The 18466-nt window shown below is 48.2% G+C and overlaps 1 protein-coding gene across 1 annotated transcript in view; it reads left to right on the forward strand.

Moving 5' to 3' along the window:
• Positions 1-18466, forward strand: part of LOC112815047 (uncharacterized) — a 55698-nt gene that overhangs the window by 28119 nt on the left and 9113 nt on the right. Inside the window, exon 3 of the mRNA XM_073878659.1 lies at positions 14808-14848. Coding sequence (XP_073734760.1) covers positions 14808-14848 — 41 coding nt within the window. The remainder of the gene's footprint in view (positions 1-14807; positions 14849-18466) is intronic.

The raw sequence follows: 18466 nt of genomic DNA on the forward strand, positions 1-18466 counted from the left end.
ACTCTCTCTCTCTCTCTCATTCTCGCTCTCTCAAAATAAATAAATAAGTCTTAAAAAAAAATAAAATAGCAATACACTGTGTACCTCTTTCTCAGATAGGACAGAGAGACCTACTGCCTACATTCCAAAGGCTGCATGGGATTATTTCACTGCATGGACGCACCATTATTTCCTCTCCTCTCCTGTGATGAACATGGAGGTTTCCAATGTTGTGTAACTAACCGTATGTCAGGCCGCTATAAACATCCTCATCCTTATATTTTTATGCATCTGTGCCACTGTTCCTATAGGATTTCTAAAATCGAGACTGTTGAGTAAGAGGGTACCTACATAGTAAATGACACAGGCCACCAAAACCTTGTACCAATAAATGCAGTGCCCGTTGAAATGGCTCTTTCACCACCCTACTTGCACCCCTCTGGTTGGCTCCTCGCCCTGCTGCTGGATTACTTTTGTGAAATTCCAATCTGCTCCCACCCTCTGCTGTTGAAGAAGCCTCGATGGCTCCTCACTGCCGACAAGATGGAGGCCAGACGCTGAGCATTCATCCAGGGACCTCCTCAGTCAGTTTGGGTCCTCCGGGAGGCACATGCCCAGATGGAATTTGGGGTGCAGGGGACTCATGGGGGTGCCACCTGTGAAAGATAAAGGGAAGGGGGTAGGGGGAGGCAGGCAGACTGCGGTAGAGGTCTAAGTCCTGAGACGCGGGGAGGAAGGTCCTCCGACCGTGGTGCAGCGTGGAGAATGTCTCTGCCAGCCCAGGGGGGAGCTCCAGCGCAAAGATTGCTCACTAGAGGAATCACACTCTGGGTAGAAATAAACCCTAGCACCCCTGCCATCATCTGCCACTGGCTGGGGGTTTCCCAGGAGAAAAAGTGGCCTTGACCTGAATGGTTTGGCAGATCGTGAAGTTGCAAGCTGTCTCTCTGGGCAGCAGCTTCTCTGAATGGCACTTGTCTGTGTCTGTCATGAACCACAGCCTGCCTTTTCTTTTCTGCTCCCAGACCCCATGCTCTGGCACCACCGGCCTGACTACCTACCATACCCCACACAGCCAACTGTTCGTAACCCCCCAACCCCCGCCCCAACCCTGACCTTTGCTCACCCAGTTCTTTCTGCCTGGTATGCCACTCCTCCCCAGTCATTCCAGTCTAAATTCTAATGTGTTGTCAAAGCCCAACTTAAATGTCACCCCTCTGGTCACCTTCCTTCGTCCCACCATGCAGAATTAATTGTTCCTTGGACCTGTGGTGCTATTTGTAGGTTAATACGTCCCAGACTTGGAGTATTCTTAGCTACTCTTTTCTCAGAATCTTGTCCCCTCAAACCTCAAAACATAGCACAGCAAATGTTGACTGAGGCATTCACCTGCCCCTCTCATGGCACCTCGAGGCTACGGACCTCCACCTCCTGGAAGGTTTGGAAGCACACGGTCAGTGGTCCATAAATGTTGAATTTACTGGGCCTCATATGGGCAGGGTAAGGTGGGCAGATGGTCTTGGTGAGAGGGTGGGGTGTTTACTGTCGTTGGGCATCTTGGTACCAAATCAGAGTTTCAAAACTAGAGCACATCTTCCTCTGTTCATATATTCCTCCATGATTTGGAAAGACCCCAAATTTTTTAAGTCATCATTTTATTGCCTCTGGTCAACAGATGGGAACTTTTGGGGGGGGCTTCCCTCTTTCAACCACATTTTTAGGAGTTGGGATTTTGCATTTCTTCATCACTCAATTCTCCTTATGGGTGTAAGAAGAACCATTATAAGACCTGGGATGAAATCTCCAGGTCAGATGAATAATCATTTTTTGATTGGGTGTTTGTGGAGTGGAGGGAGCTGGAAGGGATGGAAAGATTTTTTCCTCTTCTTCTTTCCCACATCCACCAATTAAACAACTCCTCTGGGAGGGGACCTGTGGGAAATGGCTGAGGGTCCCTGGAGCAGGCGTAGTTGGGCCAACATCAGAGGTTGGTGAGGATGTGGGTGGGTGGAGAGAACAGAGGAGGAAACGCTGGCCCAGACTCTCTACCCCTCTTTAGATGTCCTTTGGCTGCTGTCCCTCAGCTGTGGAGGGTGGCCACACCCTCCATTCTCCCCGCAGGGACACCCTAGGGTTTTCTTATCAAAGTGAGGGCCATGTGCCTCTGCCTTCTCCAGTACTGCGCTCAGTGCAAGTATCAGTAAGGAGGTTCTAGGCTGAGGCCTTGGCTGTAGGTGCTCATTGGGCAGGGGTTAGGAATTCTTAGAGCTTTGTAAGTCTTAGGAAGCCTGTTGTAAGCCCAAGGTTCTTATCTCTGGGTTCACAGGCTTATCTTCAGGGGTTGTTGGGCCTACCCTCTCTCCTCAAATGGTATCAAATTGTACATTTGGTGGAGGCAGAGTTCTCATCAAATTCTTTTTTTTACCAGTAAAGTCCATGATCCAAACCACTTCTTTAATCCAAAGATTAGTCTTTCTAATTAAGAAAAAAAAAAAAAAAGGGGATGTTTTCCTACGAGAGGCAGATTCTGGTTGGATGGTGGCACTGAGTAATGGGGACATCAGGGTGATTCTAGAAATCCTCATCCTGTGATTGTCTCCCCAGGAGCTTTGCATCCCCTTCATAATCAGAATGTGTGGTTTGGGGACCGTATGGGTTCAGTTGGCACGGATCCGAGCTGAACCCCTGAGAGTGGAACCGAGTAGTGTGATGCCCACCTCGAAGGAGGGCGACCCAGCGACAGCAGACCTTGTGGGTGTGTCGAGGGGGGGAAAGAGAGCCGCGTTGACCCCGGTAAGTACGGAATATCTGTGAGAAGAGACTGTTCCCAGGCTTTTTAAATGAATTCCAGCATCCTCGTTCTTACACCCCTACAAACCCGAGTTCTGGGCAGATTCTGGTCTCTGGGGTGACAGTTCCAATGTTCCCAGAAACTGTCAGGAGTGTTTGGGGCACAGCAGCGGACCAGGAAGGAAAAAGAAACCAGAAAAGGGCAAAAGTGCATGAAAAGAGACTTTGCAAAGTAGAACAAAATATTTAACTGGGTTACAAAAGCACAGAACTTGAACGTGACAGCCTCTCTGGTTTTGACAGCCCCTCTCCTCGATTTCTTTAAGTCCTGGCCACAGTTACAAACAGGGAGCCCTATCTGTTGAGACTTCCCGGGGGTTACGTAAACAGTTTTGATGGTTCTATATTTTTTTTAAACAACAAGTTTCTGAAAACACTGAAAAAACTCCCACTTATTTAACAGTCTGATGTCTGAGCCAGCCCTGGGAGTCCCTGGGATACCTTACAGAATCACTTCCTCCTGACTGTAGTGGGGGCAGGGCCCCGGCGAGGTCAGAAAGCTCAGTGAGAGACGGAGGAACAAGAGCTGGATCTTCAGATTGTTCCTTGGAAGGGCAGCTGTGACTTGTCACCAGCGGAGAGTGGGGACGCAGGATGCAGCAGACATGGGGCTTCTGGGGACGTGGTCCTTGCAGGAGGGAGAGTATGCTCCAGGCATGCCCTGCCCACTTGAGATCTGGTATGAGGGCAGAAGCATGGTTCCTGGGCCCCTAAGTCAGGGTGGGATTCTTCTCTTGCTTGTCACGGTCTTAGCAGCCTCAGTGGCCTTGAAGGTTTCTGAGACCTGAGGGGCTGGGCTCCATCTGAGAAACGCTTATGTCTTTTTTTTTTTTTTTTTTTTAAGATTTTATTTATTTATTTATTCGAGACAGAGAGAATGAGAAAGACAGCGAGCACATGAGACGGGGGAGGGTCCGAGGGAGAAGCAGACTCCCCGCTGAGCAGGGAGCCCGATGCGGGACTCGATCCGGGGACTCCAGGATCATGACCTGAGCCGAAGGCAGTCGCCCAACCAACTGAGCCACCCAGGTGCCCCCGCTTATGTCTTTTGACACATCCTCATCACCAACTCCTATTCGCCCTCCAGTAGCCTCTGAAAAGTATCTAGAGAGAAAAACTGGTTTTATGCGCTAATGGTAGTGGCTTAAAGGAAGCCGGAAGGTCCTCCTGCTTCAATGTCCTCCTACCCCCACTCAGATTTCAACTGTATCTCAAGTTTGCCATTAGAAATGTATTTTCAGTTAAGTATTCTCCTTCCCCAGGTGTTATTTTGGAAATGCAGTTAGTTGAAGATGCATAACTCATCAATGCAAATTAACTTTATCAAATTGATGCATTCTATTTAAAGAGGGCCAGTGGTTCTAAGCCTTACTGAAGCCCCGCAACCCTTCCAGAATCAGAGGAAATAGATGGACAGACATCCAGAATTTTACACCCTATGTGTGGATTTCAAGGACCCTTTTATTGACCCTACCCTCGACCTCTGAGTTCTGTGAGAAATGGTAAATGGGAAGAGGTGGTGGGGAAAGGTGGGGAACAGGCTCAAACAAGGAACCTGGGCACTGCTAGAGATCACTTGTGGTTTTCCCCGAAGCTAGTAATGTGAGCATGTTAGAAATGAATGTCTGTCACCCAGCTGTGGTCACCGCCCTGCCCTAGAGAGGAGGTGTGCTTCCGTCAGCTCATGATGTTGGGGACTTGTACACCATGTCTCTGAGCTCCCCAGGCCATGTGCAGTATATCTCCATTAAGCTGGATGGGGAGAAAGATGCCCCAGGAACCCTAGAACTGGCTTTCTGCTGGAGGAGACAGAAGGAGGCTTGTGTCCATCTGTTGGGTTGGGGTCCTCTTGGCAAGGGGACAGGGGCCACCAGCCTTCTACTACCACCCTCTAGCAGAAGAAGTGGGGGCTTGATCCCTCCAGACTACATATTAGAACCCTGAGTCTGAGATCTGTTTTATTTTCTTTGGGGAAGTCAATTTTACAAGTCAGCTTGTGATTCCCTGGGTATTGTTCTGTTCAAACTGGGGGAAACATGGGGAAAGTTTTTGGATCCAGACTTCATTCGAAAGCATCACCGGGGATTTTGGAAGTGATACAGCATAGTGAAACAAGCCTAGTGATCATTTGTCGTCCCATGCTTGTTATGTGAAGCTCCTTCTGCCTGTGGTGACTCAGGGAGGGGAGAATTTCCCCTTCTTGAGCCAGCTGGACGAGTGTCAACACTTCTGTCTTTGCAGGCTCTGGCACAGAGGAGGAGGAGCAGGACCTGGGTTAGGGGGAGCCCGCAGGGTTTGGGGGGCTGAGCCCAGTCGAACACACATGAAAAGAGGGGGTCCTTCTCTTGAGTCAGTCAGAGGCTCCCTCCCCCCCCACCCCGCCCAGAGCCATCCTCAGCCCCTGGCACAGCACCCTGTCCAAACTGGACACCAGCTGGTGTGTGCTGAACTTATCAGAGACTTACCTCTCACCTCCATCCCGTCCCAGAACAAAGCCCAGGCTTTGCACGTCACACTCAAGCAGGCACACCCTCATGAGCAGAGCCAGTGTTTTTCTCCACACTTACTGTCAGGCTTTCTCCATGTCTTGTGTTTTTTCTAGTATTAGTGATTTTTGTCATTATTTCTGGATTTATTAATATTAAAACAAAGACTTCTTAAATAGGATCCAAAAAAACCAACTAGATGAACACATAGATAAATTGACCTTTCATGAACTTCTCTTCATCAAGAGTTACCACTGAAAGAGTGAAAAGGCAAATCACAGGCTGATATTTTCAGTAATGTCCCTGACGGGGGCCTTCTATTTAGAATGTACAAAGAACTCCTGCAGGTCAATAAGAAAAAAGACAAAATAGGCAAACGTCTTTTTTTAAAATGTATTTATTTGAGAGAGAAAGAGAGAGAGAGAGAGAAAGCGCCCACAAGAGCGGGGGAGGGGCAGAGGGAGAGAACCTCGAGCAGACTCCGGCTGATCTCACCACCCATGAGATCATGACCTGAGCCAAAACCAAGATTCGGTCATTCAACCAACTGAGCACCCAGGTGTCCCCAAAATAGGCAAAAGTCTTGATCAGCAAGCAACATCTTAAAAGTGGACATCTATATAGCCAATAAGCAAATTAAAACTTACAACATATACACTCACCCAAAGGACTAAGACTCAAAAGATTGATAATACCAAATATTGCCAAACCCTCATGCGCTCCTGGCAGAAGTGCCAATTGGTATAATCACCTTGGAAAAATGTTTAGCAGTACCAACTAAAGCTAAGATTACACCCATTTCATAGGCCATGGATTCCATTCTGGTATATGCTCAAGAGGAATGAGTGTATATGTCCACCCATGTTTGTAGTATTTTTATTCACAGAAGTCCCAAACTGGAAACAGCCCAAATGTCCACTCGTAATAGAATGGATAAATAAATTGCGTCATATCTGTGCCGTGGAATACACCACGCAAATTATACAATTCTCTGCTCCTGGAGGATGGGACCACACCTCTCACCTGGGAACCCCCAGGGCCTGGCACAGCCTCTGCCTCATACGCAGGCCCTCAGCTGATGTTTGTGGATGGTGAGCGAAGGGAGGCCCTTACTGCTGAAGGTGCCTTCAGAGCAACGTGGGTGTCTGCGTTAGCCTGGAATCCATCTGGGAGGCTGCGAGCAAACGCTCATGGCTCCACCGAACAACGAAGCAGAACTTGCTGTGCCGTGAAGAGGAGCAGAAATGAAGCCTTGTCACCAGAATGGGGAGGGGAGAGGGGGAGGGGCTGTGTGTTCTGGGAAGAGACACTCACAGGTGCACAGGAGGGCTTCCTGAAAGGGACAGTATGGTGCTGGGAGGACAACAGGCGGAAGAGGCCTGAGAAGGGCAGCCCAGGCTCAGGGAGCCGCACAGCCAGGTGGTTCCTGAGCCTTAGAGCGTGGCCGAATTGCCTGGAGGCCTTCTGAAAACACAGATGGCTGGGCCCCACCCCAGAGGTTCTGACTGAGCAGGTGTGGGGTAGGGCCTGAGAGTTTGCATTTCTAACAAGTCCCGGGTGATGTTGATGCTCCTGGTCTAGAAGCCCCACTTTGAGAACCACTGGCTTAAGCCAAAGCCAGCTAGTCCACCCAGTTGCATCTCACCTGAGCCGTGGTGCGAGGTAAGCCAACCGCAAGATGAGGGGGAGGGGTGTGGACTGGTGAAGTGGACCGTGACCTGGAGGCTGTCTGAGGAATTTAGATATAATTCTACAGACTTAATTGAAGGCTGCACGGATGGACATGAGTAATGACTGTTCTCTGGGATGTCCCCACCCCGTGATCTTAGTACCCTCAGCCTGAAGATTAAAGCTATACAGATATGCAGGTGATAAATGCGTACTGCTTTTGGCCTTGTAGAGATAAGCTCCGCACGAACCACATCTACGGAGGGAGACTCCATTTACACTGGTGGGCAAACAAGGATTTTAAAAAGGCATCATTTTATTTTCAATTTTTTCTAAATGTAATTTTTTAAATTTAATTCCAGGATAATTAACATACAGTATCATGTCAGTTTCAGGTGTACAATATAGCAATTCAACAATTCCAACAAGTGTGCTCCTTAACCCCATCACTTATGTCACCCATCCCCCCACCCACCTCCCCTCTGGTCACCATCAGTTTGTTCTCGAAGTTAAGAGTCTGTTTCTTGGTCTGTTTCTCTCTCTCTCTCTCTCTTTAAAGATTTTATTTATTTATTTGAGAGAGTGAGAGAGAGACAGATCACGAGCAGGGGGGAGGGGTAGAGGGAGAAGCGGACTCCCCACTGAGCAGGGAGCCCGACCCGGGACTCAATCCCAGGACCCTGGGATCCTGATCTGAGCCGAAGGCAGACGCTTAACCAACTGAGCCACCCAGGCGCCCATGTTTCTCTCTCTCTTTTTGTTTTTCCTTTGCTCATTCGTTTTGTTTCTTAAATTCCACATATGAGTGAAATCATATGGTAATTTTCTCTGGTCTATTTCACTTAGCATTATACTGTCTAGCTCCATCCATGATGCTGCAAATGGCAGATTTCATTCTTTTTTATGGCTGAATAATATTCCATGGTGTGTGTGTGTGTGTGTGTGTGTGTGTGTGTGTGTGTATACCACATCTTCTTTATCCATTCATCTTTCCATGGGCACTTGGGCAGCTTCTAAAATTCGGCTCTTGTCAATAATGCTGCTATAAACATAGGGGTGCATGTATTCCTTCGAATTAGTGTTTTGGTATTTTTGGGGTAAATACTCACTAGTGCGATTACTGGATCATAGGATAATTCTATTTTTAACTTTTGGAAGAATCACAGTGGCTGCACCCGTTTGCATTCCCGCCAACACCACAGGAGGGTTCCCCTTTCTCCACATCCTCACCAACACTTGTTTCTTGTGTTGTTGATTTTAGTCATTCTGACGGGTGTGAGACGGTATCTCATTGTAGTTTTGATTTGCATTTCCCTGATGATGAGTGATGTTAAGCATCTTTTCAGGTGTCTCTTGGCCATCTGGATGTAAAAAGGTGTCATTTTAAATGTGCAAAATCAAGATTATATGTAGCCATGCAGTACATGCATGCTGAGGGGATGGCAGGTGGAGAAAGAAACTGCTCATCTGACTATTCAGGCAAAGGCAGCAGTTTTACTCTCAACATTAAGAGATAATTGTTCTAGATTTTTCTTTCTCATGGCCCTCAACCCTCCCAGGTTCCCAGGTACAAAGGTGTTCCACCGCACACCCAGTCCATTTCTTTTTTTTTTTTTAAAGATTTTATTTATTTATTTGAGAGAGCGAGAATGAGAGAGAGAGAGCACAAGATTTTATTTATTTATTTGAGAGAGAGAGCATGAGAGGGGAGAGGGTCAGAGGGAGAAGCAGACTCCCCGCCGAGCAGGGAGCCCGATGCAGGACTCGATCCCGGGACTCCAGGATCATGACCTGAGCCGAAGGCAGTCGCTTAACCAACTGAGCCACCCAGGCGCCCCAGTCTATTTTTATCACCAGAGAGACACGTGGATCCTGGAGGTTTCTCCCAAAAGGTCTCTCTTTGGCTGAAGAAGGAAGAGATAGCCACTTGGGTGGGGCTTGGGGGAGGGAGATCGACTCTGGGGGAAGGAGGTTGACTCTGAGTGCCTCAGGTGAAGAGTCCCTGACCCTCCCCAGTATTGTCCTGGTCAGGACGCCAGACCAGCAGGACAGGCCCTTTCCTGGATGACCCAGGTACAAAAAGCAGATGCCATCTGTCGTCCTGGGTACTGGCTTCCAATAAAGTACACTGAGTACCAACTCTCTGCCAAGAAATCTCCTGGGTGTGAGAGACAGAGATGAATCAGCCATAGACCTGCCCTCCAGAAACACACAATTTACTAGCAGGGAGGGAGACAGAGGCCATTCCTGGTCATTAAAAACCCTTCTTCCCAGGGGTGCCTGGGTGGCCCAGTCAGTTAAGCATTTGCCTTCAGCTTAGGTCATGATCTTGGGATCTTGGGATTGAGCCCCATGTCCAGCTCCCTGCTCAGCGGGGACTCTGCTTCTCCCTCTGCCCCTCCCCACCCCCTCATGTGGCTTACACTCTCTGTCTCTCAATAAATAAATAAATAAATAAATCTTTAATAATAATAATAAATAATAAATAAATAATAAATAAACAAAATCTTTAAAAACCCTCCTTCCTGGTCTTTTGTTCCCTCCCTTCGCATCCCTGGTCTAGGTCTAGCTGCCTTCTCACCCTTACTCCCCAGCACTGGAAGCTGGGGGCTGTCACAATTCAGCAGGATCCTGGGGTCACAGAGATGAGTAAATCAAGATGCTTTTGGTTTGGTGGGGAGCCCTTCCTGCCCCATACCTGGGGATAGGGCAGTTCTGAGCAGGTGCCCTCCAACCACTCCCTGTGATGCTTGGGCCATGACCATCATGGGGAAACCCAAGTCCCCTTGCTGGCTGGGCTCCACATTGACAAAGGGAGCCCAGGGACCTCTGCTTTGCATCGATCTGCCCCAGACCAGTCAAACTGCAGGTCTCTGGGGATTACAGCTGCCGCATACATGATTATCCACAGGAAGATGAACCGGGGCGCAGGTGACTGTCAGTGCCCTGCTGACTTCCTAAAGACCTCCTTTTTCTTGAAATCCTGCCTCCCTTTTCCCTCAGGGACAGGGAAACTGGCTTGCTTCCTCCTCCCCCTACGCCCCCTCCCCCAATGCCATTTGCAAGAGAATCACCTACAAGAGAGCAGGGACCCAGAAATCAGAAGCAGATTTAGATATTACTCTGCGACTCCCTTGGTATGTGACTAGGGCAAAGCACCTAACCTTTCTGAACCTCAGCTTCCTTTATCTGTAGAATGCTGATAATGACCTTGCTTACTTCATAGTGTTGTTTGGAGGCACAGAGGATACAGAAGCAAAATTCTTGTCCTTAAACTGCCTTGAAGCCTAACAAGGGAGGTGGACAAGCACACACACTGTATGATCTGTACCAGACAGGAGGCTTGTTTGGGGCACAAACAGTGAGCAGAGTGGAGGCAAACTAGTTCTATCTAATAATGGGAAGCTGTAGAGCTGCCATGGGGTTTGGAGCATGGAAGCAACTTTCCAGGGCTTTGGACTGGTGCTTGTTGAACACCAGACACTATCTATGTTAAATATTTTACCCATGTTTTCTTTAGTCCTCACAACGAGCCTATGAGATAGGTTTAATCATCCCCATTTTATAGATAAGCAAATTGAGGGTTAGAAAGGATCATGCATTGCCTTGGCATAGTATTAATTGAGCATCTACTACATGCTAAGTGTTGCAGATATAACAGTACACAGAACAGACCCAAGTTCCCTGCTTCTGGACCTTGCATTCCATAGGTGAATTTACTTGCCCAAAATGAGACTGGAATGTGCCAGAGCTGGGACTCAAACCCAGGTCTGGTGGCCTCCTGGGCTTGTGCTTTTCCCACCTCACCCCAAAACTCCCTGCTCCCCAGGACACTCCTCTCATGTGGGGCACAGACTGCCCCTGCCAGCCCTTCTGGGGAATTCGGGGATTCTAGAGCAAGGCTGCGTCAGAGATAGGAGAGGAGCTGCTATTTCTATTAGAACCCTCTGTGTCCCAAGCCCTCCCTGGCAGCCCTGCTGCCCAAAAGGCTGAGTGCCTGACCACTTGGATATTTTCCCCAGGGAGGGATGGAAAGGGGGAGCTTCCCCAGGGGGATTTCAAGGGAAGATGGAGGTACTCTTTATGCTCCTGTCAGAGGGAGACACCCTCTTCCTGGCTCAGGTGGGGAATCCCTTTGGATTTCACTGGGTTTAAGAGAGGGGCCTATTGTTTTCCTATTGTTTAGGTCCTCAAGGGAGGAAAACTCAGGACCAGGGTGTATCTAAGGATAAAATCAGCCTCTGGCATCTGAGTGAACTCTGGCTCCTTTGGTACAAGGCTCAGCTCTGCCCTTCCTCTGTCCTCAGCTTCAGGTTGCTTCTTGATGCCATGAGACCCAAGACACTCCCACTGGCCAGCGACGGTTTCCTCGACCCCAAGAAAACAATCAGGGATTTGCAAACCTACCCCACTAAGAAAAAAAGATGCAGGATTGTTTATTATTGCATTTACTCCTAGTGGTAGTCCCTTGGAAACAATCTAAATGGCCAATGTTTGGGGATTAAATAAAGTATGGTAAAAGTAGGCATTCAGTGGAATACTGTGCAGTCATTAAAATCATCACGTGGAAGAAAATTAAATGGCATCAGAAGAGTGCTTATGATAGGTTCAGTCAAAATTCATGACTAAAACAGTGTACACAGGACAGAATGGACAACCCAATCTCGTTTTTTTTAAGGATTTATTTATTTATTTGAGAGAGAACGAGAGCGCACGTGGGAGTAGGGGAGGGGCAGAGGGAGAGAAGCAGACTCCACACTGAGGGCAGAGCCCCAATTGATTCCAACCCCACTGACGCTGGATCTTGACCCTGAGATCATGACCTGAGCTGAAATCAAAAGTCGACGCTCAACTGACTGAGCCACCCAGGCACCCCCAACTCGATCTCATTTTTAAAAACTCTGTGTGTATGCATAGAAAAATGTCTGCAAGGATGCATACCAAGTGTGAGCAGTAGTCGCCTCTGGGTAGTAGAATTGTAAATGATTTCTTTTCCTCCTCTTTTCTTTTTTTTTTTTTTAAAGATTTTATTTATTTATTTGAGAGAGAGAATGAGAGAGAGAGAGCACGAGAGGGAAGAGGGTCAGAGGGAGAAGCAGACTCCCCGCTGAGCAGGGAGCCCGATGCGGGACGCGATGACCTGAGCCAAAGGCAGTCGCTTAACCAACTGAGCCACCCAGGCGCCCTCCTCCTCTTTTCAATATTTTCCAATTCCTTCAGTGAAAATGCATGTTTTTTTGTAATCACGGAGAGAAAATCCCACAGGATATATTAAAGAGAGAAGAGGAAGAGAATGTGTCCTTTTGGCACTGTACGTAGATGACCACAGGCCCTGGCCAGCTCTGGGAGACTTGGAAGCCTGAGAGTGGTGGGGCAGGGGCCAGCGCGCCAAGAACTAGCCAGGCACCAGCTCCCAGACAGCCCCCCTGACCCCACAGCCTGGCCGAACGAGGCCCCTCCCACGCTGCTCTCCCCCTCCCCACCCCATCGCCTCGTCTTCGCTTCGTTTGTCGGCATCTGTCTCTCGGCCATCACCTCCTCCATGAGGCAGGCTCCATTGCCTATCCTGTTCCCTCTGACTTCCCATCAGGAGAAGGGGCCCGAGTGAGGTCTTGGTCTGCAAGCAGCAGAGGACATACTCAGCAGCCCCAGGCTCTGGGCATTGATCCTAAAGCGACAGGGGCCAGTGAGAAAATGGGAACTCCTTCATGGGAGTCTAGAAACAGGCAGATAGCTGGCTCACAGGGCCAGCTGGCTGAAGCTCAGCAACCTGCAGACCCCGGTCCGGCTTGGTAACCACGGCTGCCACTGATACGGGCTGTGGAGATGCCAGCTTGGTGCGCCACGTTTTATACAGTAGGGAAGCAGGTAGAAGCAGTTAATCTGATCATCCCTTCCCGCTTCGCTCCCAGGGCTCACTCTGCCACCAGGCTGATGACTTCAGCTCTTCTCTTTTGAACCTGTTGCAGTCAGGTTGTCATCCCAACCCTTCCACTGAATCTGCCCTTGACCAAGATCACCTGGGACTCTAAGATGCCAAATTCGGTGATTAATCCTGTGTCCTCACACGACTTGACCTATCACAGTGGATTGCCCCATCCTCCTTGAAACCCTTTCTCCTGGTTTCCCTCCTGTTGTACTTGCTACTCCTTCTTAGTCTCCTTTACTGTCTCTCAGTCCTTAGGCAGTTTCCCTATTGACAGTCACCCCCTTGGCGACCTCATCCCTTGTCATTGCTTTAGAGAGCTACATGCTGAGCACTTGCAAATCTTCATGTCTAGCCTGGACCTCTCCCCTGAACTCATATATCCACCTGCCTACAGGCCTCTCCAGTTGAGTGTCTAAAAGGCATCTCCTACTTAACATGTCCAAAACTAAGTTCCTTATCTTCCCCCCAAACATGCTCCATCAGCATGGAGATAATGCAAGCCAGGTAGTGGCAATTCTAGTCTCCTATTGGCTCAAGCCAAAAATCTCAGAGTCCTGTTTGAATTCTTTATTTCAAATCCACTTCTAATCCATCAGAGAATCCTGTTGGCTCTACTTTCTAGAATCTGACCATATATCAATACCTCCATGCTGCCTCTCTAGTCCAAGCCACCGTCATCTCTTGCCAGAATTTCTGCAGTAGCCTCCTAACTGGTTCTACCTGTGCTCCCCAATTTATTCTCAACAAAGCATCCTGAGTGATATTGGTTTTTTTTTTTTTAAGAGGCGGGGGAGGGGCAAAGGGAGAGGGAGAGAGAGAAACTGAAGCAAGCTCCACGCCCAGCGTGGAGCCTGACGCAGGGATGGACCTCATGACACTGAGATCATGACCTGAGCCAAAATCAAGAGTCAGATGCTTAACCAACTGAGCCACCCAGGCGCCCACAGAGTGATATTGTTAAGATGTGTGTCACGGCATATCACTTTTCTGTGTAAAACTCTCGAGTGGCTTCCATCTGAGTCAAAGCTCAAGTTCATACAAGGATCTTCCTTTGGTGCCATGCATGCTCGGGACCTCACCGCCTCTCTCACCCCCTCCCCTCTCTTACATCCCCTTCACTCACTCTGCTCTGGCCACACCACCATCCCCAATGCTCTTTACCACATCAGGCAGCCTCTCTCACCTCTGGGACTTTGCACATGCCGTTCCCTCCACCTGGAAAGTTTCTTCCCCATTAAATGTCAGGGTTCACGCCCTCATTTCTTTCAGGTCTTTGTTCATAATTCACTTTCCCTGGCCATACTATTTAGAATTTCGGTACCCCTGCCCACCTGCTCCAACACTCCCTTCCCCCCTCTCCTGTTTGTTTCTTTCTCCAGAACGCTTTCCTCTTCTGACTCCTATATATTGTATGTTTTTCTTTCTCTGGTTGTTGGTCTCCCCTTGTAGAATGCAAGCTCCATGAGGGCAGGGTTTTTGTCTCTTTAGTCTACTGCTGTATCTCCAGAGCCTGTGGACAGTGCCTGGCATGTAGTTGGTGCTCGGCAAATACCTGATGAATGGGCTCTATGACTCAAAATACACGAAAGGATGATTTACTGTTTATAAAAGACCTTGAGACATGGTGGAAAGAGCCCTGGGGTTACTGCCAGCATAGGAGCATGAATGGACCGAGTGAGAAAGAAATGCTGCCAGTGGAGAATGTCCGTGTGTGGAAGCCACGGTGCCCGCGTCTGATGTGGGCCAGCATGCCACCAGCTCACACCTCGGTGGCTTCTGCAGAGCTCACCACAGATGAGAGGGGCCCCACTTAACTTCCATCCAGGCCTTTTTTTTGCCCCAAGGCCTGCCCTCAGGGCTCTGTCTCAGTCACTTACTTTCCTTTTCTTCTCCAGGTGCCAGAATTCACAGCCTGTTGGAGGGAGACAGCATCAAGGTAAGAGAACAATAAGACTGTGTCTAGTTTGGGACTTCCCAACTTACAAGGCCTTCAAAAGTATTCAAGGAAGACCAGGGTATTGAAAGGGTTGGCACCTGGATGAAGTGAACGTTCGGGGGACTCGTCTTGACTTCCTGGCTAGAGTGTGGGTACTAGGACGGTGAGGACAGCTCAGTACTCAGCAGTGGATCATCAGCAGTGGCTGCAAGGTCTTTAGACCCAAGAAGACTGTGCTTCCTTTGGGAAAACAGGGCAACCTCCCCCAAGCCAGTTGGCTGTGCCCATAGCCTGGCCCTCCTGCTCTGCGTTCCTGACTTCCCTCCAGGCCTCTCTCCCGTCACCCCTTGCTCTTCTGCTAGACCTGCTGAAGTCAGGGTGTCCTGGGCATTTTTTCTTTTTTAAAGCAAGGATGGTTTGGATCTAGATATAGAGAAATACAGGATGTTTCCTGCATAGGGATTCTCTGATTCTGTGTTAAATCACCGTCCAAATTCTGAAGAGTGAAAACACTCAGTAAATAATGGATGTGGGGAATTGTGTAGCTATGTGTGCTGCTGATGTAATTTGAAAAGAGACAGTGTTAAAAATGTGTCCAGCCTTGGACCAAGCAATTCCACTTTCTGGAATTTATCCTAGGAAAAAAATCACAGTTGTGCAAAGATGTGTGTACAAAGATAATTTGTCACTGCATTGTTTTATAATACAAAAAAGAAAGAAAGAAAAGGAAGGAAGGAAGGAAAGAAAAGAAAAGAGAAAAAAGAAAAGAAAAGAAACAGTGGAAAAGCCCAAGAAAAAGGAATTGGTCCTTTAAAATCTGGCACATCCACACGAGGACGTGTCATACAGCAGAATGACCTAGGTGTATACTTACAGGCAAGAAAGATGTTTGCATATATTGCTAAGTTAAAAAAAAAAAAAAGGAAAAAGAAATGTAGAAAGCTCAGCAAACATGCAAAGCAAGTGGCCTGGGACTCAGGCTGGAGGGTTGAAATCCAGGTCAGTCTCTTAACCCGTGTGAGAGCTCAGGCAAGTGGGATCTCCCTAAGCTCCTACTTCTTTCCAGTAAAATGGGCACAATAACACAAGTCTCAGAGAGTTGCGAGAATTGGTAGGCGTTAACACATCTAAAGGCCTGGGCACAGGGTCCTGCCTGTGTTGAGTGCTCAGCAGATGGGTACCCAGATGAGGTGCGAACCAGTAGTATTTCTACTTGTGTATAATCCTGGACACGTTCTAGAAATTCATAGTCAAGTAGTGGTTTTATTTGGCTGGTAGAATGGTGGGTGATTTTCAAAATTTTCCTATTTTTCTACAAGGAATACATGTTACTTATTTTAATCATGATGTAATTTTTAAAAGGAAGTAACAATTGAAAAGGTTAAAAGAAAAAAAAACCTGCCAGGCATTTGGCAGGCAAACCAGCTGTGCAGCCCCCAGGGGAGGGGGAATGGGGGGGGCAGGAAGGAGGGGAAGAGGAAGGGCAGTGGGTGAAAGAAAGAACTGGAAGGTAAGGCTCAAGCCCCTACAGGCATGTTCCCCACTCTGGCCCCTCCTGGGGAGCTCCTGGCAGGAGACATGGTGACTCAAGGCACATCTGTCCCGTGAGATGAGGATGAGTGTGTGCGGCCCCCTCTGGCAGCTGAGCACATCAGTAGAGGGGCCCCGGGCCTTCAGAAACCCAACATCTTGTCCAGGCCCAGAGTAGGAGAGGCAGGAAGTCCTAGTGAATCCCTCAGTTCCTCAAAGGATGACCAGCTACTCTCTTCTTTGGCTCCTTGGCGGGATCCACGCTCAAGAGCAGGGTCTCCCAAGCCAATACAGCCAGCTGGGAAAGGGAGCCAGTGATCGGTGACCGCCCTGGGGTTGCTCTGCCGGCTCCGGCCCCGCCCCCACCCCACGCGCCAACTGCCTCCCCTGGCCAATGAGGTCGGGAGAAACTCCCCCATGTTAACAGGGTGCCAATTTATTCAGCATTCTTGGGGCATGGTCATCCATGCAAGTGACTTCTCCAAATAATCAAACTTAATCCCATTGCATGGCAATTTTTAACTGTACTCATTTTACATTAATTTCTGTTTTATCACATTGATCAAAAAAATGCATGCATATGGTTTCTGTATCAACAGTACAGAGGGGCTGGTAATAAAAACCCCCTCCCTTAGCTTCCTCGGTCCCGCTCTCTCTGGAGGTAGCCTCTTCCTTCAACTCTTTCATTAGTTTCTATTTCTGTTTATATTGTTATTTCTTGATTTACCAATTTTAGACATCTGTTGACGTCTTGGGGGAGACAAGAATTGAGCTTTCCTACAAAGCCACTTCCAGTTCTCCCCTCCATCTCCCAGTAAGAATATAACCCAGTAGTGAATGTAGAGGTATTCTCCACTGCTGAGCTAAGTAGTGTGTTGTGTGTCCTTGAGTTCTGGAGGAAAAAAATTTTGCATCTTTGATAATTTTCTCCCCTTTATTTTACCTGTTGGACCTACTGGATTTACTCGCTCTGATTTTCTTGTATTGTCTCTATTTCCCTACCCTTTGCCTTTGGGCCTCCTTTCTTGGGCAACTTGACTTGACTCTTTCCTCCAACCCTGCTGCTGGTGTTGTTTTAATTTCAGCTTTCATAGTTTTAATATACAATTACTCATTCTTGTCTTCCATGCCTTTTTTCATAGGATCGTGTTCTTGTTTTATCGATATACTCTTGCCCTCTTATCTTTCTGAAGAGGCATTGTTTATTTTTCTTCTATTTGTTTTGTTGTAATATTCTTCTATTCTCCTTATTATCTTTGTTTCCACCTAGGTGCCTTTTGCATGTTTGTTTTCTCTCTTTCACGTTGGAGGCTTTTCTCAAATGTCAAATATCCTGGCTGTCTGTCGATACTTATGAATGAAGCAATGAAAACCTGAATTAAACTGTATGTTTGGGGACAACATATAAGCTGGGGTTTGCTACAGGAGCAAGCCAGTCTTTTTGTTAACAAGCCTCTAAATGTCAGACTCTGTTCTCTAGAGCTAGGTTTCTCAACCTTGGTGCTATTGATATTTTAGTACAAATAATTCCTTGTTGTCAGGGGCTCTTGTGCATGGTAGAATGCTTAGCAGCATCACTGAACCTCCAGATGCCTTTCCTAGACTTGTGATACCAAAAATGTCTATAAACATTGCCAAATGTACCCTGGGGGGCAAGATCACCCCATTGAGAACCACTACTTAAGCCATTCCCCTTCTCAAGAGAAGCATTCTGGCTTCTTGTTCGCATTACTTATTACTGCATAACAAACCACCCCAGAACTTAGCAGCATAAACAACAGCCATTTTATTATTCTACAAGTGAGGAATTCAGAAAAGGCACAGCTCCACAATGTCTGAAGCCCAGGTTGGGGTGGCCGAAATGACCAAAGGCTCAAGTGGCTGGGATTTGGACCAGCTGGAGCTGAAGGATGCACTTCCTAGACGGTTCTTCACTTGGCAGGGCTAGCAGGAAGCCGGGGCTCAGCTGGGACTGGTGACCGGAGAGATGGCACACGGCGTCTCTAGCATCCAGCCCGGTAGTTGGATCTCTGATGTGGTAGCTCAGAGCTCCAGTGTGAATGCTCCAGCCAGCAATATGGGCCCTGC

The sequence above is a fragment of the Callorhinus ursinus genome, unplaced genomic scaffold, assembly GCF_003265705.2.
Source record: "Callorhinus ursinus isolate GAN/ISIS: 27379988/994484 unplaced genomic scaffold, GSC_fseal_2.0 scaffold30, whole genome shotgun sequence".
Lineage (NCBI taxonomy): Eukaryota > Metazoa > Chordata > Mammalia > Carnivora > Otariidae > Callorhinus > Callorhinus ursinus.